The 27,254-nt window shown below is 38.3% G+C and overlaps 1 protein-coding gene and 1 long non-coding RNA gene across 3 annotated transcripts; one reads left to right on the top strand and one right to left on the bottom strand.

The window, feature by feature from the left end:
• Nucleotides 1-1,636: 1,636 nt before the first annotated feature.
• On the bottom strand, nucleotides 1,637-26,755 carry LOC725190 (protein snail). 2 transcript variants are annotated; one of them, XM_026441938.1, is made up of 4 exons: nucleotides 26,739-26,755; nucleotides 16,777-17,168; nucleotides 7,298-7,982; nucleotides 1,637-4,487 (listed from the first exon to the last, which is right to left on the bottom strand). In XM_026441938.1, exons 2-4 carry the CDS (start codon nucleotides 17,096-17,098, stop codon nucleotides 3,797-3,799), a joined length of 1,698 nt encoding a protein of 565 aa, XP_026297723.1. In that variant the 5' UTR covers nucleotides 17,099-17,168; nucleotides 26,739-26,755; the 3' UTR covers nucleotides 1,637-3,796. The 2 variants fall into 2 exon arrangements, with proteins under 2 accessions (XP_026297723.1, XP_001121064.2); XM_001121064.5 differs by lacking the exon at nucleotides 26,739-26,755 and having other exon boundaries at nucleotides 1,881-4,487; nucleotides 16,777-17,884.
• LOC113218910 lies at nucleotides 17,998-24,710 on the top strand. Its single transcript, XR_003305064.1, has 2 exons — nucleotides 17,998-18,748; nucleotides 24,146-24,710. It is a non-coding gene; the product is annotated as an uncharacterized LOC113218910 (long non-coding RNA).
• Nucleotides 26,756-27,254: the final 499 nt, after the last annotated feature.

Raw genomic sequence — 27,254 nt, 5'->3', positions numbered from 1 at the left:
GAAATAAATTCGTCGTCATAATGAGAGGGTGGGGGGGGGAGAGGGAAAAGCCTTTGGAATCGATCGATTTCTCTCGCGTTGAACTCGATCGATCGTTGAATCCATTTCTAGAGAAAGATTCCTCCCTCGGAGGAAAAAAATCTCTTCGAGAATGGGTTCAACGTCGATCTTTCAAGCTTCTATGCAAAATGAAAAATGAGTATAGTACAAGACATGAATATGTGTGTGTATACGTGTGTGTGTATTGTATGTATGTATGTGTGTATATGCGTTTCTCTGTGTCTCCGGTGCTTCGTTTCTCTCGTTTTTTTTTCTCGCGATTATTATTAATTTTTTTTTTTTTTTTTTTTACCGTTTTTGCTTCTTTTTTTAAACTGTTTTGGCGGTGAGATCGGCTACTCTGTACATGCAACGCGGTAATTATTTGTCGGCAATAATTATTATAAAAGGACTCGTTTGGATCGTCGCGCCAACTCTTCCCGAGCTGGCAATGATCCACGCTCTTCTCTCTTTTTTATCTTCTCTCGCGATCCTGTTTCCTTTTTCTTTCAAACCGTGCTTCTTTCTTTCTTTTTCTCTCTCGTTATTCGGCGCGCTGTAATCGTTGCTTTCGAAGGAAAAGTTGGTCGAACGAGGCTTTCGGAGAATTTTTTTTTTTCAACCGGATTTCGTTGTTCCTCCCTTTTCGTTGTCTCGAAATATCTCTTTCTTTCTTTTTTTCTTCTCGAAAGAATTTAAATTTACGATAAAATATTTTACGAATTTCGATGTATGTAAACGTATGTCGTCGTTGCTTATTATCGAATCAAAATTTTTACACGATTTTATTAATATTAATTCTACGTTTTATTATTTTTCGGAGCAAAAGGGATCGTTGTTCGTTTATATAAAATATACGATATTTAAGAAAGAAGATTTTTTTAACGCTAGAATTGGTGTTCCACTCGTTGCACTCGAAGCTTAAATTACACGTATGTAATTCGTTTGGAAAATATTATAGAAGCTAATACAAAGGCAAACCGCGAAGCCACTATTAATCGCTCTCACGATGAATATTCGATTTGTCTAGGAAATTTGTTCTTTTTTTTTTATTCTTTTTATTTCTTTTTCTTTTTTCTTGATTTAGAGAACTCATGCGTGAAACATTTTTAACACTATTTACCGTACAATATTGTGCAAACGATTTGCAATTTTTCTAAATTCATTTTATATAGATATTCTAATAACATTTATTATTTTCGATAAGCGAAATGATCTTACCATTCATGCAAATGATATATTTTATTTTGTAAAAAATTAACAATTTTATAGCCATCAAGTTTCAAGGGATCGATAAATATTCGCGAATATTCAGAGAACTTAATATCTTAAAAAATATTGCTTCTATTTTAAATAAGGGAGGAACAATGAATTTTTCTTCGAAATCCGGCCAGAATTTTGACCGGCCAATGTATTTAGAACGAATATCGCGAAAGATGGAAGAGTGTGGTAAGGACGATCGAAAAAAAATTGTATGCCGAAGCAAATCATCGTTATTCCATCACGTTAAACTTCGATGTTCGCCTCTATATGTATAATTATATAATTCGTTGTGTCGAAACATTGCTTTTGACCGTACGCGTCGTCATTATTTACTTTTTTTTTTTTTTTTTTTTTCCCTTACTCGTTATATTGCTTCTATAAAATATGTGTATAACAATATACGTTACGCATCTATTACTCGAATCTGCTCTAAATATTACGTGTGTAACGCGTTTCTTGTCTGTGTCTGTGTTCGTATTTGTCCCTCCTCTTATGTATATATGTGTACGTACGTATCTCTCGTTCGAAAGTCTCGAGATCTTTTTTTGTAAATTTTAAATCGTTCCTTTTTTTCCCCCCCCCCCCAATAAAATTCGCATATTCGTCGAATCGAACGATATTCTTCTTCACACGAGTTCTCTTACTTTTTAATTTTTTTGCAAAAAATATTTCGAAACTTTCGATCGAGGGTGTATACGCGCGATGAAAATTTTACCTCGTTTCGACGCTTGCATACATACACGTATAACCGATCGTGTAACGACGCTGAGAAAAATATTGCGACGGCCTCGAGGCGATTCGGTCGATGCCCACGTGTCGTTAACACGTTCTATGGCCGCGCACGACTGTCGATGACTTTTTTTCTCTCTTTTCCTTCTCTATCGTTTTATACGAGAACGTTCGCGAGGTAAAAATAACGAGGCAATTGATGGGATTAAATATTTGAAAAGGTGAGAATCTGCTGTCATTCACTGCAGGGTGGAAAAAAAAATTTTACACGGCATAAAATGTGTCGAGCATGACGAAATAACGAATGGCGGGCAAGGACGCGTAATAGAGAAGAATCCATTATTAATTATTTATCTCTCGCTCGATCGATGTGATTATCCATCGTTGTTTCATTCACTTTGTTGTGTAAATTTAACATTGCTGCAGAATTTTACTCGTCTGAAATTCTGATAAATTCCCTTCAAATTATTCCTTCAAATAAAATTGTAAAAATAAGTGATTAAAAGTTTCTCGATCAATTTAATATAATATATATTCTCGCCCACCACCCATCATTAAAAAAAATGGCCGCCAAGAATTCGATTAAATCAAAATTAGAATGCGTTACACGAACGGTTTTTTTCCTCGTCGTCGAACGAAACGTACAGGCCTGTACCGACCGCTTCCATCAGTACCGATCGAGTGTTTAATGACGGCCCGACCGAGTCGAAGGAGCCATCGAGAAAGGAACATGGGGGGGAGGGTCGATCGAAGAAGTCGTCCGGCCACGACTGTGCGTTTCGATGAACGACGAATCTTATATCTTTGGGGAATGAAGATAGAAGAAGAATCGAAAACCGGCCGGAAATCTCGTCCTTGATCATCGATCAATGATGTGTGTATATGTGTATGTGTGCGTGTGTGTGTGTATGTGTATCCCCCGTGATTTGTTATATATATATGTATATATATTAAATTTGTATACATATATATATATGTGTATTATTGTATTTTTTTAATCCTCGAAGAATTTCATTTTTCTTTATCTCATTTAGGCAGCTAAGTATCAATAAATAGTGTGTCTCCGTAACGAGCTCGCGACTAGAATCGTACGCGCTAGTAAATATATACTATATATGTAATAATATAATATAATATAATATATAATATATAATAATATAATATCATAATGTATTAAGTATAATCGACTAGAGTGACTAGACTGCAGTGTGGACGTCACCGTTCGACGTGTTCTTTGTTCTCGTTTTTTTCTTTTCTCTCTTTCTCTCTCTTTCTTATTTTCTTTTCCTTTCTCGTTTATCGTTATTACCCACTTATTCTCCTTCGTCGTTTTCGTTTCTTTTCTTTTTTTTGTTCTTTTCTCTCTTTCTCTCTCTTTCTGCTCGTTTTTTTTTCTTTTTTTTTTAAGACTTAACATTATTGGACGTTTTTATCAATGTTAGACATTATTTAAGAAACCGACATCTTCCACACTCTCTCTCTCTCTCTCTCTCGCTCGCTCGTTCGCTCTCTCTCTCTCTCTCTCTCTCTCTCTACAACACTACCATTCGGTTACTCCTCTCTATTATCCTCCATTTTTCTCTACTGGCACTTTTCTACTTAAAACCTACGGCAAACCTTTTATTTCCTTTTTCTCCTCCCTCTCTTCACATCGACGATCGTGTATAGCCCGGCGTTAACCAGGTGTCGCCGGGAACAACCGCTAGCTCTCCCTCGCGACGGCGTCGAGACGCCTTGTCGTTGCCTTCCTGTCGTCGAAGCGCTGCTACAAACTACGATTGTTGCTCTGCTGGTGTTGCGTCGTCGCGTTATTGTTATTACCGTTCGTAGCTTGTTGCTGCTGTTGCTGTTGCTGCTGCTGCGGCTGTTGTTGCTGCTGCTGCGGTATCTCGTCGTCGCGTAGACAGGCGGACTCGAGGTGCTTGTTCAGATAAGACTTGAGGGCGAATGTCTTGTGGCATCTCGAGCACTCGTAGTTCTTGTCCGCGGAATGGGTCTGCATGTGGGCGCGGAGATTCGAGCGGTCGGCGAACGCTTTGCCGCAGTGCGCGCACCCGTAAGGCTTCTCGCCCGTGTGACTTCTCAGGTGGCCTTGGAGCAGCCAAGGCCTGGAGAACATCTTGCCGCAGACGCCGCAGCTGTGGGCCAGCTTGTGCGTGAGCACGTGCATGGCCAACGCGGGCATGCTTACGTACGCCTTGCCGCAGTGGATGCACTTCTTCGCCGATTGCGAGTCGAGGCTTCGGTGCGTCTGCTTGTGCCGCGACAGGTTCGACGAGGTCGCGTACTGCTTGCCGCACTCCGTGCACGTGAACTTGGGCCTGTCCGGCTGCGCCGCCTCCTTGTCCGGCACCGCGGCCCCGTTCGTGTTCGCCGATCGACGCTTCGACCGTCCGTCCGACACGAAGAACGCCTCGTACGTGTACGCCACCGTCTTGCTTCCGCTACTACCGCTCCTGCGACCAGAATATCGTGACTCCTAAATCGTCTCGAGAATTTTATATATATATTCTATATATTATATTATTATATATATATTCTATATATTATATTTTATATTATATATAATTGTCTCGAGAATTTTATACATATATTCTATATTCTATATTATATATATTCGTATTCTATATTATATATAATCGTCTCGAGAATTTTATATATATTATATGTATTCGTATTCGATATTATATACAATATACTATATTCTATTATATTATATTATATTGTATTCTATATTATATACAATCATCTCGAGAATTTTATATATATATTCTATATATTTTATATTATATATATTTGTATTCTATATTATATATAATCCTCTCGAGAACTTTATATATATATATTTTATATATTCTATGTTATATATATTCGTATTCTATATTATATTATATAATCGTCTCGAGAATTTTATATGTATATTCTATATATTCTATATTATATATATTCTATATATATTCTATATTATATATAATCGTCTCAAGAATTTTATATATATTATATGTATTCGTATTCTATATTATATATAATCGTCTCGAGAATTTTATATATATATTCTATATTCTATATTATATATATTCTCGTATTATATATATATATTATATATAATCGTCTCGAGAATTTTATATATATATTCTATATATTCCATATATAGATATAGAATATTATATATATTCGTATTCTATATTATATATAATCGTCTCGAGAAGTTTATGTATATTCTATATATTCTATATTATATATATTCGTATTCTATATTATATATAATCCTCTCAAGAATTTTATATATATATATTCTATATTCTATATTCTATATTCTATATTATACATATTCGTATTCTCGTATTATATATATATTATATATAATCGTCTTGAGAATTTTATATATATTATATATATTCGTATTCTATATTATATATAGTCTCAAGAATTTTATATATATATTCTATATATTCTATATTATATATATTCGTATTCTATATTATATATAATCGTCTTGAGAATTTTATATATATTATATATATTCGTATTCTATATTATATATAATCGTTTCGAGAATTTTATATATATATTCTATATATTTTATATATTCTATATTATATATAATCGTTTCGAGAATTTTATATATATATATTCTATATATTCCATATATAGATATAGAATATTATATATATTCGTATTCTATATTATATATAATCGTCTCGAGAATTTTATATATATATTATATATATTCGTATTCTATATTATATATAATCGTCTCGAGAATTTTATATATATTATATATATTTGTATTCTATATTATATATAATCGTCTCGAGAATTTTATATATATTCTATATATTCTATATTATAATATATTCGTATTCTCGTATTATATATATATATTATATATAATCGTCTTGAGAATTTTATATATATTATATATATTCGTATTCTATATTATATATAGTCTCAAGAATTTTATATATATTCTATATATTCCATATTATATATATTCGTCTTTTATATTATATATAATCGTCTTGAGAATTTTATATATATTATATATATTCGTATTCTATATTATATATAATCGTCTCGAGAATTTTATATATATATTCTATATATTTTATATATTCTATATTATATATAATCGTCTCGAGAATTTTATATATATATATTCTATATATTCCATATATAGATATAGAATATTATATATATTCGTATTCTATATTATATATAATCGTCTCGAGAATTTTATATATATATTATATATATTCGTATTCTATATTATATATAATCGTCTCGAGAATTTTATATATATTATATATATTTGTATTCTATATTATATATAATCGTCTCGAGAATTTTATATATATATTCTATATATTCTATATTATATATATTCTAAATTTTCTTCTCCTAACCTTCTCTAATATTATACTATTATAATATAACCTTCCCTAATATTATACATATTTCTCTATATTGCACTTGATAATTATTTACATAGAATAATGAAACTGATGAAAAAGCAAAATTGCTCATCCATCTCTATACATATTTCTCTATATTGCACTTGATAATTATTTACATAGAACAACGAAACTCAACAGTTCTTTTTCGAAAGAGAAACTCACTTCTTCTCGAACGAAGATTTGAAAGCAAAATCGCTCTATATAATTACCCATTTCTATACATATTTCTCTATATTGTATTTAATAATTATTTAGACGAATAATGAAACTGATGATGAAAAAGCAAAATTGCTCATCCATCTCTATACATATTTCTCTATATTGATAATTATATACTTGATAATTATTTACATAGAACAATGAAACTCAACAATTCTTTTTCGAAAGAGAAACTCACTTCTTCTCGAACATAGATTTGAAAGCAAAATCGCTCTATATAATTACCCATCTCTATACATATTTCTCTATATTGCATTTGATAATTATTGGTACATAGACGAATAATGAAACTGATGATGAGAAAGTAAAATCGTTTACCCATCTCTATACATATTTCTGTATATTACTTGATAATTATTAGTACATAGAATAACGAAGCTCAACAGTTTTCTTTCGAAAGAAAAATTCATTTCTTCTCGAACGAAGATTAAACTCGTTCGATGTTAATTGAGTTTTAACTCGTTCGAGTTAATTTCTGTATATTTGATAATTATTGGTACATAGAATAATGAAGCTCAACAGTTCTCTTTCGAAAACTCATTTCTCCTGGTAGATTAGACTGCTTCGATTGAGAAAGGAAAATGTCTCACCCATCTCTCCCGCCAGTGCAGTTGGTCGCGTTGGTCTCGGCGGTGGCCGGTGACTGGGGTTGAGGCGTTTGCTCTTGTTGGCGCAGTTGGTTGGTCTGCGAGCTGGGCACGGGCACGAGCACGGAGACGGGGATGGGTTGAGCGGTCGGCGGCGGCGGCGGCGGTTGTAGCTGTGCAGGTTGCAGCTGTCCGTTCGCCGCGACTCCTGGCGCTGTCTGCTGAGGCGGTGGCGGCGGCGGAGGCGGCGGCGGCGGCGGCGGCGACAAAGTGTGAATGAAGACCGAGTGGGTGGGCGCAGCTGGTGACGCGCTCAGGTCGAGGATCGCCTGCGCGGCGGACAGGTCCTCCTCGGCCGACGTGCGGATCTCGGACGTCGGCTGAAGGCTGTAGGGCCGGTATATGTCCTTCTTCTTGGGGGGCAGCGAGAGCGCCGTCCCCGTGCTCGTGAAACACATGGACAGGCTTTTCCTCGGGGGCAGGCTCAACGACGTGGCCGACGACGGGGTCGTCGTCGGGGCTGGGTGCGGTTGGTGCAGGCTCGACCCGGTCACCACTGCAGCCAGCTCCTGGGGGGCGGCCGGGGGCGGAGGGGACGGTACCACGGGTCGGGCCAGCTCCGCGGCCGAGCGTAGCGTCGCGTACTTCGGCGGCTCCTCGTGGTTGATCCACGACTCGTGCGTGTAACCTGCACACGGATCGTTTCATTTTTCGAAAGGAATTGAATTGATTTTGTTAAAATTTTTCTTTGAAAATTCTTTTATATTTGATGCGATTGAAATTATTTTGCCTCTAATCTCGTGTCATCTTTTTGTAAATATATATTTCGTTGTAGAATTTGAACAGGTGTTTCAATATTGATTTTATCATTTTTTCTCCAATTTAAAGTTAATATTTAAGGTGTGTTGATCCAATATTCATTTTACTTTGTTATACGGGATATTAATATATTCGATGATCTTTAGAATTGATTATTTTATTCGAACAGAAGTATAAGCAATTATTTGTAATTTAAGGGGTGTTGCTTACGTAAATTGGGAATAAAATAGAAACGTCGATATTTTCGAATTATATCAAGATCGATGTAAAAAGGAGGAATTTTGTACCATGATTCGCCGATCAAAGAGGGATTATCGTAATGCAAATTATCTATGGCGGATTATCGATCGAAATTATCAATTTCGGCGTGTTGGTACAGTTAACGAATTGGCTCAGTCACTGTCGGGGGCCAGAATTAACACGGAATATTAAGTAATGAGGGATACACGCTCAATCAAACTTAATGGGGGATTCGGAGCTGATTAGGGCCAGGTAATGAATAATGCAAATTGAAGGTTTCGCGTCTCGAAATTCATGCGATCGAAACTCGTATTCGCTGCCCGGGGAGGGGGGGGGAGGAGTTCAACGAACCCCTTTCACCCTTTCTGCTCAAATTGAATCACCGAATTAACGAAAACAATTCCAAAAATATGATAATAAATAATCACCATTTGCGTGTAAAATTTACAATACTCCCCCCTCTTTTCGAGTTTTCCATTCATAGAGAAAACTCACGTTTCCAAACGATTATTACGAAAGCAAGATTAAACGCCACCAAGTTTTCCCTATCGCGCCTCCATGGACGAATATATATATAACCGCGAAACGACAGGCTTTAATTATCCCCGTGAAGGATTTTCTCGGGTGGAAACGAGAGGAAAATTAAAGGGCGTCGATAACCGTTCCTTTTTTTTTCCTCTCTCTTCCTTTTCCCTTCCACCGGCTGTATCGGTGCCAGCCGGCTCGCAACGCCCCCCCGCCATGAATATTTGAATTCGTGAATCACACGGAACCGGTGCGCCCGTTTCATTTCCTGTTGCTGGCACGCGTCAGCTGGCCGTAGCGTGTGCGATTGTTAACGAGAAAACGACGAAAATGAAGGAGGAGGGTGGGCTATTGTGGGGGATATCTGTTGCATACAAGGGTGCCCCCCCCCCCTCTGACAACACGTGGATTCGTATCTTTTTACTCGATTAAAATTTTCTATATTTCTTTACAATTTTCTTCAATGATCAATTTTTCGTAGATGTTTCTAACCTTTGTTAAATCTCTCTTCCCTTACGATGATTGTAATGGGGATCTTAACGCCTATAAAAGAAAGGAAAGGTTGTTTCGTTATTGAAGAATTATTGGATTTTAATATATTTATTAATAACGATTTACCTAGTCCATGCTGTAAAATCGATATCTTATAATATTATTTTCGACAATTATCTTCCCCGACGATGAGAATCTTCGTATTAACAGTTGAGATAACGTGTAATTTCTATTTAAAAAGAAATATTGTTTTCTTACTTTTCGATCGAACAACAACTCTTTTTTAAATCGACTGGAAAATGTCCGTTGAACGAATAACCTAATTTACCTTCGATCGATAAACAAAATATCAAGCCGATGTAAATATCAATAGAATTAATCTTTTGCACGGTCGAATTATTATTAAAATTTTCCGTGAATCACAAAAGTTATTGTTATTTAATATTCTCTGATGTAACGGCAAAAAAATTTGTTAACAAAGTAATCTAGGTTATTGTAACGCAATTTCACAATTAACCAGCTTAAAACTATTTCTCCGACAAAAATCAATAATCCCACGATTTATCATTTGTCACTTTTCCAATATTAATTACTCGATTAAAATAACGGCTAATAAAGTCACGATACGAAATAATAAAAAAAATTTTCAAGCTTCGATTTCCACCAACCATTTCGCAATGTAATATAATTTATAACCTAATCGCTATATTTACATCTTTATTGTTATCGTTACGCTCTTATATAAATTGTACATTACACGTATATATATATATATATATATATAGCTACACGCGCTTATATATCTATCACCTTTTCAATTAATTGATAAAAAAGAAACCCGGTAAATTGGAATGTACAAGAGGATTTAGAAGAGAGAGAAAAAAAAGAAAAAAAAAGAAAAGTTTTAAAACACAATCCTTCCCTATATAAACCGTCAATTAACAAGCCTAACCACTTCACTTCGCCTATCGCGTAAAGCTCATTGTTTAGAAACAGTTCGACTCTAGTTCCCTTTTTAAAGATGCTTTAGCTTAAAAAAAAAAAAGAAAAAAAGTTTCATGCGGCAAAACGGTTAAACGTTCGGTCCTTCCTTTTATTGCCGATGTCCACGCGACAGGACACGCGACAGTTAGCCTTCGATGCCTCGTTGGACCTTCCATTGGACATTGGATCGATACGCCTGCTGCGACAATGTAACGCGACATTCGCATTGTTGCGAACGAGACTCCCGAACGTTCGAGCGGAGAAATTATCGTTAACCGCTGTATGCTAAGGGACAATTGGCAACAGTGAGCAACGTCGTTGGTTATATTGGCAATTATGAGTCGATGATTAGATTAATCGTATGGAACTCGTCGTGAGTTAGGGGTTATTTGAATGATAAAAAAATAATTATAAACGAAAGATTTTTATTTCGTAAATTGAATAATTCAAACGTTTAAACAAGGCTATTTTTATTCGAGTCTTTATATTCCTCGATATAATTTTATTATTTTCGTTTTATTGCTATTTACAATAGCGTTTGAATACGTGATTGGTGGGTTTCCAAGGATTGATCTACGTTATCAGATCTCGAGGTTCGTGAGAATGTATATATAATACCGAGTGTACACGATAATGTTAGTTTTCATTAATTGAAGTAATATAAAATTTAACACGAATATATATATATATATATATAATGTAATGAGAAATATAAAGAGAATATTATTTCTGATATTTAAAGAAACAATATTGGAATTTATTTTTTTTATAATTAACAAAAATAGATAGTTGAAATTAAGTATAACATATCAGTGTTTGAATTATTTTTATGAATAATCGTGCACGATACGTCAATGTTTCTATAAAAATTGTTTGGTACAACGAGATGTTTGATGTTACTCGATATTAATTCAATAAAAATTATACGATTCCATTTAGAGAAATTAAAGTTGACTTTCACGTGACTTTTACATGCGTCAAGCTATAGAAAAACTACTAATACTGCATAATACATCATCTTATGCCAAACAATTTTTATAAGTTGTCCACAACGTTTGTATAATTTTTTTCACAAGATTCTTAAAAGATTCTTCATTGAATTTAAAACAGACGTACTAAAAGAGGATATAATAACAATAATCTAATCTCATTTCATTTCTTTTTCTCGTTTGACATCCTCGTGAAAATTCTTGCTATTTTTCCGGCAAATACGTTTATCGACTCGGTTCCACCCACTCGATTCCAATCGATGAAACGTGTTCGTTGATTGTTCGATGTAAATTCGTTTCTAGTTGTACGCCAGCCATGTTGTACAATTGGATTGGAAACGTTTTCGGTGATTTGTGTTTCAGAGTAGTTTCGTTAACAATATATATATATATTTTTTTCTAATATTCCTTTTTCATTACAAATTTTCACATATAAATAAGCCAAGTTTAAATAAAAATTTAAATATCTTTTTTATACATACAAATTTTCCATAAACAATCTATTCACAAGTCAAGCATCAAACAATATCTGACAATTGAAATATTTCTTCTTGTAATAAAAATCAAAATTATCTGAATCAACGATCGAACTTTGACTCGACTCGATCGATATTGAAACGGCAAATTTTCACTTTGGCTGGATTCGAGCGAGATAAACAGGGATTAGTTTATTCCGCAAATTCAACAAATCGCGGAAAGTGTTGACCCCGTTCCAATGTCTAAAGTCGCGCTCGAGCGGCAATCTTTAAACCGATAATCCGGATGGTACGCGCGTACTCGGCGGATTTTCAAAATCGATTCCATCCATCTCTCGAAATCTCGAATCGCGTGAAACGGGTAAACTTCTCCATTTCTCCAATTCTAGAGTTTAATCAAACGGCACATTGTTAAAGAGAAGTGGCGTGTATTTTGTTTTTCGAAGAAGCGGAAATAATTAAAAAGAAATAATATCGGAGAAATTATTTTAGAAAAAACTAGCATGGCGAAATTGACAAATGTATAATTTATATTCTTCGATAAAATTAAGAAGAAAAAAATTAAAAATTTAAATTAATCCAAAAGTGTTACAATTCGAAATAATTCATCGATACGATTAGTGATGATCGCCCGTTTAAATTAATCGTGAAACTTTCGTTATAAATGGTATAACTCTACTCAACGCGAGCACGTGTTACATTTTTAAATTCGACTTTCTGATATGGCCTGGTGTTATACCTTGATAAAATATTCACGCCGATTTGCACCGCTTGGATATAAACGTGGCTAACAAGAATGAAAATTTTCCCTGAGAATGAACTTGAAAAATTCACAATCGCAATTTTCAATTCTTCTTTATTAATATATCGATCAATTATCGTGCTCGCAAACGATAAAAATAATTAACGTAAAAATAAATAGAAACAATCCAATGAAAATAATAAAGCATCTTATCATTGAACTTCCATCTAAATTATACTAAAAAAAAGAAACAATCTTTATAGAGACGAGAACAATTTTTCTTCGATTCCCAGACGACGACAAACATCCCCAGATTTCGAAAAATTCGCACGCAAAGGAAACGATTGCGCAAAGAAGAGAGCGAGATAAAGAGGAGCACTTTGATGAATCGCGGGGTGTCTAATTCCTCGGCCGAGTCGACATTAGAGGGGGGAGGGGGCGGACGTGACAGCAATAAATCAGAAAACCGTGGCCGGCGATCGATCAACCGACGCGCATCTATTATTGGCTGAAATAAAAAGAAGTCAACGTACACACACACACACATACACACATATATATATATATATATATATAAAATATATATACATACGTACACGTGCAAAAAAGGGGATGAGAAAGAGAGAGAGAGAGCGAGCGAGCCGTGTCTGGAAGTGCATTTCATCAACGGCCTAGGGAGAGACAGAGAGCAGTAAGTGGATGAGGATGGGGAGTGGGGAGCTGAGCGGGCGGGTGAAGTGGAGGGCAGAGGGGCGAGAGGGGCGGGTGAGAATCAATAATGTCGAATGAACGCTCTGCACGCTCTCACGAGTCTGTTGATTCTAGGCTTTCAAAGGGCGACGTAAGGTCCTTTTTTACTATTGTTGTTCGCCTATCCCCGATCGTTTCGAGCCAACGCGTTATACTGTCGATAACAACAGTCTTGCAGGAGAAGGCAAGCTCTTCTTGTTAAATAGTTCTTGGATTTGTCGTTAACCTTTTCCTCGATTAATTTTCTATTTTTAATTACGTTTCTCCAACTCGAAAATATCAAGATAACAGTCACCATCGTCGATTCGTCGTTGTATTATTAATCAAAAATATTGATTTCTTGTGCTAAAAGGGAGGGAAGGGATTTATCCCTTTTTTGTACATGTATATATATATATATGTATATATAAAATTTTATCGAAATTATCTTTTCGTAGAGATGAGATATTCCTTTTGAAAATGATTTTTTTAAAAGGATCGTCGGAACAACCCTCGGTTGATTATTCGAGAATCCAAAGAGAAAGAAGGAAGAATCCACGTCTCGATTCGAGCATCTGCAACGAAAAACGCGATGCGAGGCGCGTTTGCGCAACACGAGAACCCGCAGTGGGTGTCGAGCGAGCGCGACTGTGATAATGAAGCTGGCAATTAGCGTATCCGCGAACGCGGATTCGGGACCGCCTGATGACTCTGCAAATTCTGGCCGCGCTCTCGAAAAAATTTGAAGGTGTTTTTTTTTTTTTTTATAAATTTTTAAAGGTGAATTCGTTCCATAGATATATTGTTAGTTATTATGATTTCGATACAAATTTGATTCATTTGTCGAATTTATGCGTATCTTACGTAATCATTCATACTCGTCCTATCTAATTTCGTAACATTGTTCGATTATTCCGTTGAGCTATTATTTTATTTCTTCGTGTCTTGGAAGAGAAATTCTTCGATTCGAGGAAAGTCTCGTGAGAATTTTATAAGCTTAGAATTAATAATTCTTTTTTTTATCTCACTTAGATTATATTTATTCTTCATTAATGAATTTCAACAATGTTATTATTGAAATATTATTGTTGATGATTTTTTAATATTTTGTTAGTAAATTCCACGTAATTATTATAATATCAATGACAGATTAGAAATTTGGAGCTTTTCGTTCAAGATGATGTTCTTGCATTGTTTGTAACGAGAAGAACTTGCTTTCAGCGACGAAATTTGTGCTAATTTTACAATAATTATCATGTATGGAAAAAGGATAAAGAGAGAGGAGGGAGGGAGGAAAAGTTATTCGAATATTACAAAGGGCAATTCAAAAAAAAGGATTGGAAAACACTGGAGAAACTTACTCGACCTCTATTCATTCTGAAACGAAATTTTAGTTAACGACCTACTGAACTTTTGCCAATTAAAATCCATTTATAATGTGAACTTTTATTGTTCGAGAATGAGAAAATTTCTATTGATAAGATTTTATTTAAATCCCTTCTTGAAACAACTTTCTCGCGAAAAGTTGAGATTAATTAATTATATAAAATCGATAAAAAAGGGAAAATTAGATCAATTATATGCGAATAATTTTTAAATAAATAAAGAAAGGATTTCCATCAAAGTTTCAAGGTTATTTCGCAAAAAATAATCCGCATTTAATAATAAGCCAATTAGGATATTATATGCTTCTCCTTCCATTTAAGATTTTCCATCCATTTCTCGATGACGTGGTCAATTAAAACAGCGTGAAATGAATAGGTGGAAAACTGGAAATCGTCTGACGTGGAGGCGTGAAAAGGAGCCCTTACAATCAGGCATTACGTGACCGCGAAGAAAATGTAGCTCGTTTATTCGTGTGTTATGAAGTCATAGCAAAAGGAAGCCGTTTAATCGATGCCACGTCGTGTTCTTACATATTTTCGACCTGAATTCTGATCTTGCAAGGTCGCGTATATAATTTCCACTTTGTATAAAATCGAACGAAACGGAACGAATATATAAATAGAAAGATGCATCTTTCTCTCTAATTCCATATAATTCAAATATTCTCTCGACGATACATCATATATCATCCACGTATTCAAAAATATAACGCGCTCTTTCAACACGTTTGAAGAATTTAAACGTAACGAGAGGACGTCGAACGATGGTCGCTTTACTTTTCATAAATTCCACGGTTGAAACACTGGCGCGGCGGTGCCAGTGCTTGGGGCGGTGGTGGGGGTAGGCACACGTGTTACATAACAGTTCGCGCCATGTTAAAGACCCGGCCGTTAGAATCGATAACGGAATTCAATTAACAGCTGTGCGAATTTTTTCGCAACGAGGTGATCGACGTAAGCGGTCGTTAAAAAAACAAAAGACGTGTCGTTACGTAAACGTAAAAATATACATATCGTGTATGAATCGAACAACTTTTCGTTCGCTTCGCATATATAATAAACGAAGAAATGTGTGTCCAAGACCTTGATGGACACGGTATGATTTTTACATACTCGATGCGAGTCAACTTGTGGAATGCATTCAACATGTATCTCCACCGTGTTCGAAGTAAAGTTTTTCACTTTTCTTCCTATAGTATTGTTTTCCCGAAATCGCTTCGGGATCCGTTTCACATATCACATTTCTGAATAACTTGGTGTTCGAGAGCAAGCAATATTCTTTTCCCGGAACACCATTTTCTCGTGACAAATAAAAACAAATGGCAAGAGCCTCGTCCCTGAATTTACGCAAACAGGCTGTTCGTCGTCCAAAAAGGGAAATCCTCGTGTCCCCGTTTGTTATAACGCGAGAGATCGGGCGGAGAGGGAAAAAAAAAGAAAACCTCGCTTTGTTCGTAAAAGGAACGTGACCCAAATGGGGACGGGAGGGAGAAAGAGGAATCATTTCCTCCCCTTTTGCTTCGATCCGCCCAAAGATCCGCAGTAGAATCAACGATCGGCCTGGCGGGTGTGTCGCTATATACACGCGTGTATTTGTGTGTGTGTATACATACATATATACAAGTATATACACAATATATACACATGTGCACACGTGTGCGTGCGACGCATGGCCAGAATCCCATCGTGCACGATCGCCTAAACGAGGAAAATCATTAAATGGAGGAGGAGAGCGGGGGGCAGAGGAGAAGGAGGAGCAGGAGGAGGGCGGTTGTCGTCCAAACGATATATTTCTCTGACAGCGGGGTCCCATGGGGAGAGCCGCCTCGTGTTCCTCGTACGAGTACCGCAATTTCTCTGTACCGCATTACCGATCGGCGGGTGTGTCACCCTCGACGCATGGCCAGACTCCAGGATACACGATCTCTCTCTCTCTTTCCATGATACGAGATTAGAATCCACGGAATCCGGGCGTGTGAATGTAGGGCGTGGCACGGGGATGTAAATAACAGCAAAGGGAACACGTGGAATATTTTATCAGCACGAATCCTTCCAGCGAAATTAATTCCAAAGGAAGAAAGGGAGGGGGCATGATACTCACCATGATAGTAGAGTGCACCGGAGGCGTTGAGCGGCGGTGGGCTAGGCGCGGTGGCACCAGCCGTGGGACTGTGGGGTCCCCAACAAGTCTGCTGATGATCGACCTGCCTGGTGTCCGTGTCCCCGACCACGTCGATCTCCTCGTCCTCGACGGGCTCGTGCCTGTGCTGCCTCTTCTCCAACGACGCGGCTGTCTGCTGCACGCCGCCGTGGCCCTCCTGCAGAACGCTCGACGGATCGTTCTCCTCCTCCTGCTGCGGATCGTCCACGCGATCCGGCCACGGGTAGGCCTTCCACTTCTTGGCCATGAGGCAGCGCGGCATGTTGCTGGCGTTTGGCGCCGATCACGCGGTGATTCTCCCACGAGAAATCCTCGACGTTGTTGTTGTTGTTACACCACTGTCGTTACCGGCACCCTCACCAAAACCGCACCAAACGCACCACCGGCACCCGTGTCGCGCACCGGGCAACGGCGATGCTGCGACGCCGTCGCCTCCGCCGCCGCCTTCCGTCACTCAGCGCCTTCCGTATCTGTAACCTGGCGTTAACCTCTCCCCGGCCGATCGGGGTGACGGACGGTGCCCGCTGCCGCTTCTTCCTCTTCGTCCTTCCTTGCTCGCGTTGGGGCGTGATCTGCAGCCTCGTCATCGGCACGGCGAGGGCAGCTCCTTCGTAGGATGCACCGCCACCATGCCAGCCTCCTCCACTCTCAGCCTCACCCCCTTTTTTTCCGCGCAACAACTAAACAACTCTCTTCTAGATCGATCTACTGTAACGCTACTATACCGGCTGATCCTCTTCTTCCCTCCGTTCCTCCAATACTCTCTTCTTCCTCGTGCCTCTCCTCGCACGCGTGTATATACATATGTACGTGTCTCTGTGTATGTATATATATATGTATATGTGTATGTTGAGCCCTTGGTGCACTTCTTTCTCTCACACAACTAAGGGGAGACTAACTTTTTTATTAGCTTGAACCGAGTGGACCGACTGACTGACTGACTGACTGACTGGCCATCCGTCCGTCCGTCCGTCCGTCCGTCCGTCCGTCCGATACTCTGTCGGTCGCTCCCTGTCGCGGCTCTCGCCAGTGACAGGGGGTGCCCTCGAATACGATCACAACGACGGGGTGCGACTGTTTAGTCGGTGGCGCTGCCGCTTACCCCCTCCCTTACTCTCCCTCTCCCTCCTCCTCGTGCACGGCCAACCGTTTCCCACCCCTGCACCAGCAACTACTTGCAACCCCCGCCGCCCCTCCGTTGCGGCTCCCCTTGAGGGCGGCGCTGCCGTCGCCGCCGCCGCCGCCACCACCACCGCTGCTGACGGTTTATGCTGAAGCAAGGGATGGCTGCGCAACCAACCCCTCGAGGGTGCTAGTTCTCGATTTCTGCAGGCCTTTTGATTGTGTGCGCGCAGCATTGGCGTAGCCTCGTACTCGATCACTTCTCGAATTCTCTCTATCTTTCTCTCTCTTTCTTCGTTTCACGAGAGGGAATTGGATCGCGATCGTTTTGAAGAGAGAGGATGGAAGGAGGAGGGAGGATCGCGAGAGAGATTCGAGGGATGATTTTTTTTAGAGCCCCGCGAGGCTGCGTCATTGCGACGAACGAGGGTGCACGCGCTGCCTCTCCTTCTTTCTCCTCCTTTTCCGCCCGTGCACGCTTTGTGCAAACTCGGATTTACGAGACAGTCCGCCGGATATTCGTATATATTACAACGGCAATATTGGCTCGTCCCAAATGCTAATCCGGATTCGGAAACCGGCTCCTTTCTTTCCACGTATATTTGTCCACGATGATGCATCGGGCTCGTGATGATACGAGAAGAGGGGAGGGGAAGGAAGGAAGGACGTATCAAATTGATTCGAGTTCGATCGATCGAGACTTAATTTCCTGTGCGGGCAAAACCTGTAAATCCAACGAAACGGCGGAACCTCGTACGCCCATCATCGTCGTGTGTGTCACGGTGGAGAGGTTAGTGAACCCAGCGCACGAACGAACGGGAAAGAAAGAAAGAGAGGAGGAAAGGAACTATACCGAACCACCGAAACCGTCCGTCCTCGTGTGCGAGCGAGCGAGCGAGCGGTGGTCGAGGCGAATGTGTCGAATGTAGACATCGCGCGAGAGCGAGAGAGAGGGAGCGGAAGAGAGAACAGCTGGCCGGGCTGCCACGGGCACCGGCCTCATTCCTCGCGTCACGACGAGTGTGTAAACTCCCAAGGGGGGAGGCACGATGGTAATTCCTATGGAAGATTGGCTGTGCACAGCGGTGACGCTATGTCGCCCGATACGCGACGCGAACTTGTTGGTAGCAGGTTGATGGTGTTGGTGCAGCCTGCGGGAGGGGGAGGGGTGCAGCGGGAGAGATGTCGAAAGGGAAGGGCGCAGAGCTCTCCTCTATGTCTCTTGCCTGTCCTGCAAAAAGAAGGGTAGGGGAGGGGAGGGAAGGGAAGTCTCGCGGAGGAGCGAGACCGAGGCTCGAGTGGTGGGGGTCGAGGCGAGTAGTGGTGGGGAGGCCGCGCATGCGCGGCGGTTCGGCATCGACCCGACGTCTAGGCAACACCTGGTAGCGCCCCACGTGCCACGTTAGGGTGGCACCAGCTCACGCGATCCCTCGTATCGAATATCACGCTGGCCTTCCTGTCCCGTCTACTGACCCACGCCAACCATGTCTTTCAACGGTGTTTCGCCGTTCGGGCCTCTCTCCCTCCCTCTCTCTCTCTCTCTCTCTCGTAAACGGGATGCGAAACGGAATCGAAACCCGGTTTCGTTTCGGCGGCGCCTCTCCTTAATTACAACCGGTTTCGACCTTTTCCGTGGAAAAGGAAATTGATAGCCGCAGGTTTTTCCTTTATTATCGATTCCACAGGTCCGATCAATAGCGAGGCACGCTTGTGTACGACGGGCGCCTCGTGGTAAGGATCCAGGTTTGTTCGCAGAGAGCATCAGCCGAGTTTGGAATGCTAGGAATATGGAGTTTCGAAATTTATTGGAACGTATATTAGAGTGTAGTTTTAGAAGCAATATCGATTGATGTTAATTCTTCTTTTAAGAAAAATTCCACGCATCGGATATAGTCGGCGAGAGTCTAAAAATAAAGTACACGGTTTCTCGCGGTATATACAGAGCTATCTTAAGCGTCATCGGCAGTGTTCCTCGTTTCATTTGCGGCGCAGAGATTCGGAAACTGTCGACCGCAATTCCCACTGAAACGAACAAGTTCGAGGCGCCGATCACCCGCGACAATATCGAGATTGGTTCGTGTTTTGCGGACAGATGTTTCCAACGGAAACTCTCATCGTCGCCCGTGCCCTATTTACCGACTATTGTCGCTCCTCCACCGGCGCGCAAACTTTCTAAGTGGTGTCGTGTAATAACCGTGCCATATGACGAAACCGTGCCGCAACAGCTGATGCATCTCGATTTGCGGGTTATAGAATACCGTGTTCATCGAAAAGTCGTAATAAAAGTTGAAAGTTGATAAAATGGAGAGTTATTCTCGATTCTTTGTAAGACTCTTAATTTAATTTATCTATCGATTACACCGATGTTAAACTAATTGAAATAATGGAAATAATTGCTCCTTTCGATCAATATTACATCTTGCTTCATTTTTTGATTTCGATCTGAACAATTTTACATGCAGTTTTAAAAAAAGTTTCTTACATATAGAAACAATTCTCGGATTAAAGAAACTTGTATATCCAATACGGAAAGAAACAATTGGTACAATTTCAATGCTGCTTATAGAACATTCTAGAGCAATCAACACAAGTGCTTCTATTCTTACACCACCCTATCAATCCCTTTCCATCGGTAAATAGAACAGTCAAGCCCTTGCTCGCCCTTCTCTCTCCCATAATACAATCCCAACTTTTTTTTAGCGAATAATCCTCGAAGAAGGGAGGAGAAAAAAATATTACCGCAAATTTTCAAAATTTTCGATTCTCATTACACCACGTATATTTCCATCGCGCGGTCTAAAATTCTCCGATCGACCGTGTTAAATATTCCATTGTTTATCAATTTTCACGCCGAGTAACCTGACCATCCGACCTTTGAAGGTCGCGTTGCTAAATTTAAAACTCGAATAATCGAAATAAAAAAGGAGATAATTCTCGCACAATTCACAGAAAGGTGAAACGTGTATATATATATATATCTATCCTGGATATTTCATACGCGTTCGTCTCGTATCAATTCCTATCCGCGTTATCTCGCGGCGCATTCGTCTTTCCGCCGCTATCTCTAATCAATCGCTAATTAAACGGTGGCGCGAACCACGCCACTTACCGCACCACCTTTGACCTCGTGATTTATCCACCGCTCCCCCCCTCTCTCTCTCTCTCACCGCGTCCATACACGCCTGTCACGCCTACGCACCGCTCGACGAGCTAATCTCGTTTATTGACCCGCCAACCGTCCTCGGTGTTTTTTTTTCCTTTTTTTCTTCTCGCACCTGCCCGCATAGCGCACGCATCATCGATAATACGATGGATTCGTGAGGATATAATGGAATTATTTTCTCGTAACGGGGAAAAGGAAAAATTTTTAATCAATGCTTTTGAATATGTAATATATATATATATATATATATATATATATTTGGATAGCTTATTCGATGCTTGTTGATTCTTATTTATTTAATTTATTTAATATATATTTTGAATTAATAATCTTACGTTTATTGAAGTTTGTTTTAAATAGACAGAGTATAGATTCGAAAGAAATAAGATAAATTTCTCGTTTAATAAAATTCTTCTCGTTATATGCAAGGATGATTCTAATCAATTGCCGCGAATAAGAGGCATTATCCAGATTTCATTGTTCCTTCAAAGCAAAAAGTTCGGCTCTTTCAGTATACGTATATATAACGTATATACCGAAACAGGCAAACAGTGTGGCCACCCATTCGAGCTAACCGTGGCTAAGGCAGAGCTTAATTTCGGCGATCGATTGGAGGAGGAGGATCGGCCGTTAGTCGATTAGAATTGGTGTAGGAGGAAAAGTAGCGGGGCATTATCGTTAATGGCGCGTATAATTTGCCACCAGGGACTTGACATTTCGGATAATTTTTAACCTTCTTATATATATATATCGAGAGAAGCGTTCGTTTGTAAAAAGTAAACAAGATTTTTAATAATAAAAAGATTCTCGCGATGCAAAATTATTTCTTAAATTCTCGTGAATTTTCTTAAAGTTTCCAATTTTTTTTTTTATTGTTTCTATAAAATTGATTTAATTTAACTCTTTTCTTTCTCTTTGTATTCAAAAATGTATAATTAATATATAATATATTTTTATGCAATAAAATTGCTGAATTTCTTGAGCAGCACTTTATATTCCTCTTAAAGCAACTTTCAGTTTCAAAGGCGCAAAGTAACTATCAACTTCCATTTATTTACAAAATGTCGATAACACGAGACCAACAACGTAAAAGTATAAACCGGATCGATCCGGAAGAATTTAGAAATAATTAATACAATGAAAGTGGAGAAAAATTTCCGATAAAAAATTAGAAAGAAAGAAATATTCATCTTGGAACGTATAATTAAATTTTTCTCTTCGAAAATATTCGCAAAAGAATATATATTTAAGCAGGACACGTGATTTCTTTTTCCGAAGCAACACGTGCACCATCATACGTACGAGGGAAATTACGAATGGAATTAGGGTTATCTTTTCCCTTTTTACACCGCCGCCATATTTTTGCGCGCAGGACAGTTCATTACCGTGCAAGGAGCAGCGAGAGGAGTGAGGGAGGACTGTTTCTGCTGAGCACGGCGCGCCTTGAAATTCCTAATCTGCTGGCAATCGGTTGGGGACAATCGGTTCGTTCCACTTCATTCCCCAACTCGATTCCGCCGAGTATTGCGTAACGTCAATCGTGTCTCTTCGGATCGATTCGGCCTCGTCCCGAACGAAAACTGCTTTCGTAATCTAAATCCTGCTCCTCTTAGTAACACGGCTTTCCGTGCGCAAAACAAAAAACCTTTGCTCTCTTCCGAAATGAAAGCGTTTTAAATTATACCTGGAATGAATTCATTTATTATTATTATTATTATTATTATTTATTATTATATATATAATTATTTTATATTTATTAATTATTTATTAATTATTATATATTTATTATTATTATATATATATATATATATATATATATATATATATATATATATATATAAATTATATAATTTTGGACGAAATAGCCTCTTCGGTTATAATGAAAAGGAGATATTTTTCGAAGGGAATGTATAAATATTAAAAGTAATAGAATTAAGAAAAAAAGAAATCAATTTAAATTCTTAAAAACTCGATATCTCGTTGCGAGTGAAAAATTTTCTTCTTCCTCCAGCGAAATTATATCTGGAATGAATTCATTTATTATTATTATTATTATTATTATTTATTATATATATATATATATATATATATAAATTATATAATTTTGGACGAAATAGCCTCTTCGGTTATAATGAAAAGGAGATATTTTTCGAAGGGAATGTATAAATATTAAAAGTAATAGAGTTAATCAGAAAAGAAGAAATCAATTTAAATTCTTAAAAACTCGATATCTCGTTGCGAGTGAAAAATTTTCTTCTTCCTCCAGCGAAATTATACCTGGAATGAATTCATTTATTATTATTATTATTATTATTATTTTTTATTATTATTATATATATATAAATTATATAATTTTGGACGAAATAGCCTCTTCGGTTATAATGGAAAGGAGATATTTTTCGAAGGGAATGTATAAATATTAAAAGTAAGTAGAATTAATCAGAAAAAAAGAAATCAATTTAAATTCTTAAAAACTCGATATCTCGTTGCGAGAGAAAAATTTTCTTCTTCCTCCAGCGAAATCGATCTTTCCGATCGGGACGTGGTTTCATCTCGAAGAAAAAAGGCGCAGGTCTGGAAACAACAAGCGGTGGTGAGGACGCGTTATTGAGTAATCTCGCACGGCCTGGGACTTTATTTCGAACGGGTACCGCGGCCAACGGGGCAGAATGCCAAGGGATCGGGCGTAAGAAGAAGGATCAGATAAAGTTCCAGATACGGTTCGAGCTCCGCCTACGTAACTAGAAAATTCACTTTGGCCCCCGAGAAATCGCGAATCGACCGACCTTCCAACTTCCAACGTCACTGCGAAAACGTTTGCGGTTAAACTCGACGATAGACCCAACTTTCGATATCGACTTTAACACTGAAAATTATCCCAAATATCTTTTTCTAAAATTTCCTCCATCCGATTTTTATCCCAGAAAAATCTCGAGCAAGTTATATGCAATAACTTTATTCGTTATATTATTAAATAATTTTTTTCTTTTCTTACTCTTATTCTTCTTAATTTAATTTTTACAGATAGAAACAACGGAGAACTGCGTCAGATTAATAATAATAATACACGAAGGACGGAGAAATATTTAGGGTTGCTGAGAGTAACACGCTGCGGGGAATATTCAAGGGTTGAAAGCGCAACTGGTCGAAGCAATCTGCCCGCAATATCTCTGCTCTGAAGAGTTGAAAAGAGTCGTAGTAGTATTTGTCACCGCGGTTACAATAAAAAGAAAATTCGAAACAAAACCGTTCCTCTTCCTATATAAATAAAACAAATATATTTTGGGAAGAGGAGAGACGAATTTTTGTAAAGATTATTACGTCAAGTTTCGTATTTTATCTGAGTGAATGAGTCTGAGAAAGAGGATAGAAGATAGGGAGACTCTCGAGACAGAGAGAGACGCCTAACGATTCAATCGGCCGTTCGAGGTATTCGGTACTTTGTTGTCTCTTCGTTTTTCCTTCCTAAAAATCAATTCCTATCCCTCCCTCCTCTTGGAATCACCGCCAATAAAAGAGAATACAAGGAAAGTGGTTGCTGTAATAAAAACCTAGGAGAATGAAATATATGCGTCCCACTTTACGAAAATTTCTTCGTTAATTATTTACATAATTATTCTATAAATAAACAAAAATTTATAAAAGAAAAAGTTTTAATCTTTAATTAATTACTCGAAGGAAGGAAGAAAGAAATATTTAAAAAAGGAATTTCCTCCTCTTCAACTCGTTTCGAATGAAACGAAATTGGTGGATGGGTTATAAATCGAGGATCGATCCTCTCGTTTCTTTGAGCGGAACGAAAATCTCGACCATCCCCCTCCTCCTCCCCCCAGCTGCGTTCGAATATCGTAAATCTGTCCCCGTGCCGCGATAAAGCGGCCGTGGATAGCGTCAGCGGCGTGTTTCCTATTGTTTTAGAATCCCCCTCGCAACAGTTGGCACGCACTTGCAGGAGGGTGGAAACGCGATGCGATTGGTCGGGGGATGGCCATCCAAGGCTGCCAACGTTTTCGAGAGAAGAGATAATCCGTGACATAAATTGTTGGAAAAAAACCTTAACCTCGACTCTCGTTCAGAGATTATTCTTCTTTTCATATCGACGGATTGTTATATATTCAGGAAAGGGTGAAAATTTGTGAAATATATATTTTATAAGGAAGAGGAGAAAATTGAAAATTTTTCGAAAACAATATTCGAAAGGATGTTGGAATTGAACGTGGTGAATGAAAAATATATTTGGACAATTTGCATAATCGTTTTATCGTAATGAGAAAGATTGGAAGTTAATTGTTGAAAAGCGTGTTCTTTTCAAATAAGTTTTATTGAGAGAAGGTACAGCATCGATAAAAATGAAAAACTTCTAAATATTGTTTTTCCAACGTCAAAGGGGTGAAACGAACCTGGTTTCCCCTGCAAAAGCGTAGGAAAATTTTTAATTAACTCTATTCTATCCTTTGTATATTTCATTAAGATTGCAATCTGTGTTGTCCGAAGAAAGAAATTATCAAGCGTATATTTAATAAAAATAAATCCATTTTTCCAGTCAAATCAATCAACTAATATATAGAAAAACCAAGAACGAACAAATTCTTCTTTTTATTAAATAAAAAAATGAAAGAGAATTTTGCAATAAAAATATTGTTCCACGTCCAATTTATAACGGGTATCGTCTTGCATAAAAGAGATATTAATGGCAGATCCAGCCGCATCGGGTCACCCTGTAATGACTCCTCCCCCCCCAGGCATCCCCTTTCTATTTCTTTCTTCCCGGGGCTTTCGTACGCCAGCCTCGTAAAAGTCGCCTCGTATCTCTCCCCTCCACGGTTTATCCTTGATTTTCGCCCAGGGCACACGAGAGGGAGGAAGCCATTAATTTATGCCCTTTCCCCCGATCGATCGATTCGAGTTCGACCAAAGTTTCGAGCTTGCTCGCCAAACCTGCGATCAATTTATTTTACCCGTCGCAACTTCGAGAAACACGCGTGGATTATTTTCGTATCGAAATAATATTTCGAAAATACTTTTTCCCGAAAAACCGTGTGAAATTTGAATACACTGAAACATTACCAACACCACAGTTTTCGCTTTATGGCTCGTTCTCAATGCTCGACAAACAAATTAACCAAAATCGAAATTATATTAAAGTATAATATTTTTAGTACCTTTCCTTCCACGAATTTTACATTTATCCGAATAAAAACAAATTAATCTTGTAATTCAAAATATTCCAAGAAGAATGGAAAGTATTTCTCGAGGAGGAGGAACGTGTTAAGGACGTGGCATAAATATTGGAGGAGGGGAAGAAAGAAAGGAGAGAGAGGAGTGGAGAAGGAAACGAAGTGACGTTGAATCGGGAGGTTTCTCTGGTTCGTGCGCGAAGGAAGTCTCGGTGATCTGGCGCTGAAAATTGCATAACCCTCCTAATCGATCGTTCGTCCCTTTGTCGATGGTGGATAATTGAATTTGGAACAAAAGTAAGGGAGAGAGGAGAATAGTGAATGGAGAAGATACGAGTTATCGAGTGTTTCTTTTTTTTTTTAAAGAGAAGAGAAGAAATTGGAGGAAAGTTTCCTTTGTTTCTCTTTCTATTTTCTTCTTCTCCTTATTGAATTTTAACGTTGTTGTTGTTGTTAAGTGGAGGAAAGGCGTGGGTTGTTACGTTTGATAAAATTTATTATCTCTAGCTGTTGTTGCAATTGAAGAAGCAGCTGGTCGCCCGTTTTTCATTTTGGAAAAATATTTTTTCAAACGCGCTGTAGATTTTTTGAACGAAATTTATACTTTTCCTTGGATATTTCTATTCGATTTTTAATATAAAAATTCAATAATTTCGTATCGAATGTCATTTTGGTAAAAATGTGTATCGTTGTTTTTACCTCGAAAATTAACTTTCCAATGCAATAATTTTAAGCAGACAGATGATCGATAAGTATCTAATTATCGCTCGTTCCGATATAAACGAAATTGGATCGTTTGAATCGAAAAGTGATCGTTTCGTTTTTCAATATTTATAAAACGCTCGAATTATTAAACATTCGAGCACGCACTTCACTTTGACATTTGAAAGAATCGAAAATACTCGTAGAAATAGCACTTGAATTCTGAGATATTATTATATATATGCTTCGATTTC

This window comes from Apis mellifera, linkage group LG1, assembly GCF_003254395.2.
Source record: "Apis mellifera strain DH4 linkage group LG1, Amel_HAv3.1, whole genome shotgun sequence".
In the NCBI taxonomy this organism is placed as follows: Eukaryota; Metazoa; Arthropoda; class Insecta; order Hymenoptera; family Apidae; genus Apis; species Apis mellifera.
Note: the sequence above shows the minus strand (reverse complement) of the source record. Positions and strands in the feature narration are given on the sequence as shown.

Coding starts and splice junctions, on each gene's coding strand:
- LOC725190 (XM_026441938.1), bottom strand. CDS start 17,098: ATGCCGCGCTGCCTCATGGCCAAGAAGTGGAAGGCCTACCCGTGGCCG. Junction 7,983..16,776: donor CGGTGCACTCTACTATCATG/GTGAGTATCATG, acceptor ATCCGTGTGCAG/GTTACACGCACGAGTCGTGG. Junction 4,488..7,297: donor TGCACTGGCGGGAGAGATGG/GTGAGACATTTT, acceptor TTCTGGTCGCAG/GAGCGGTAGTAGCGGAAGCA.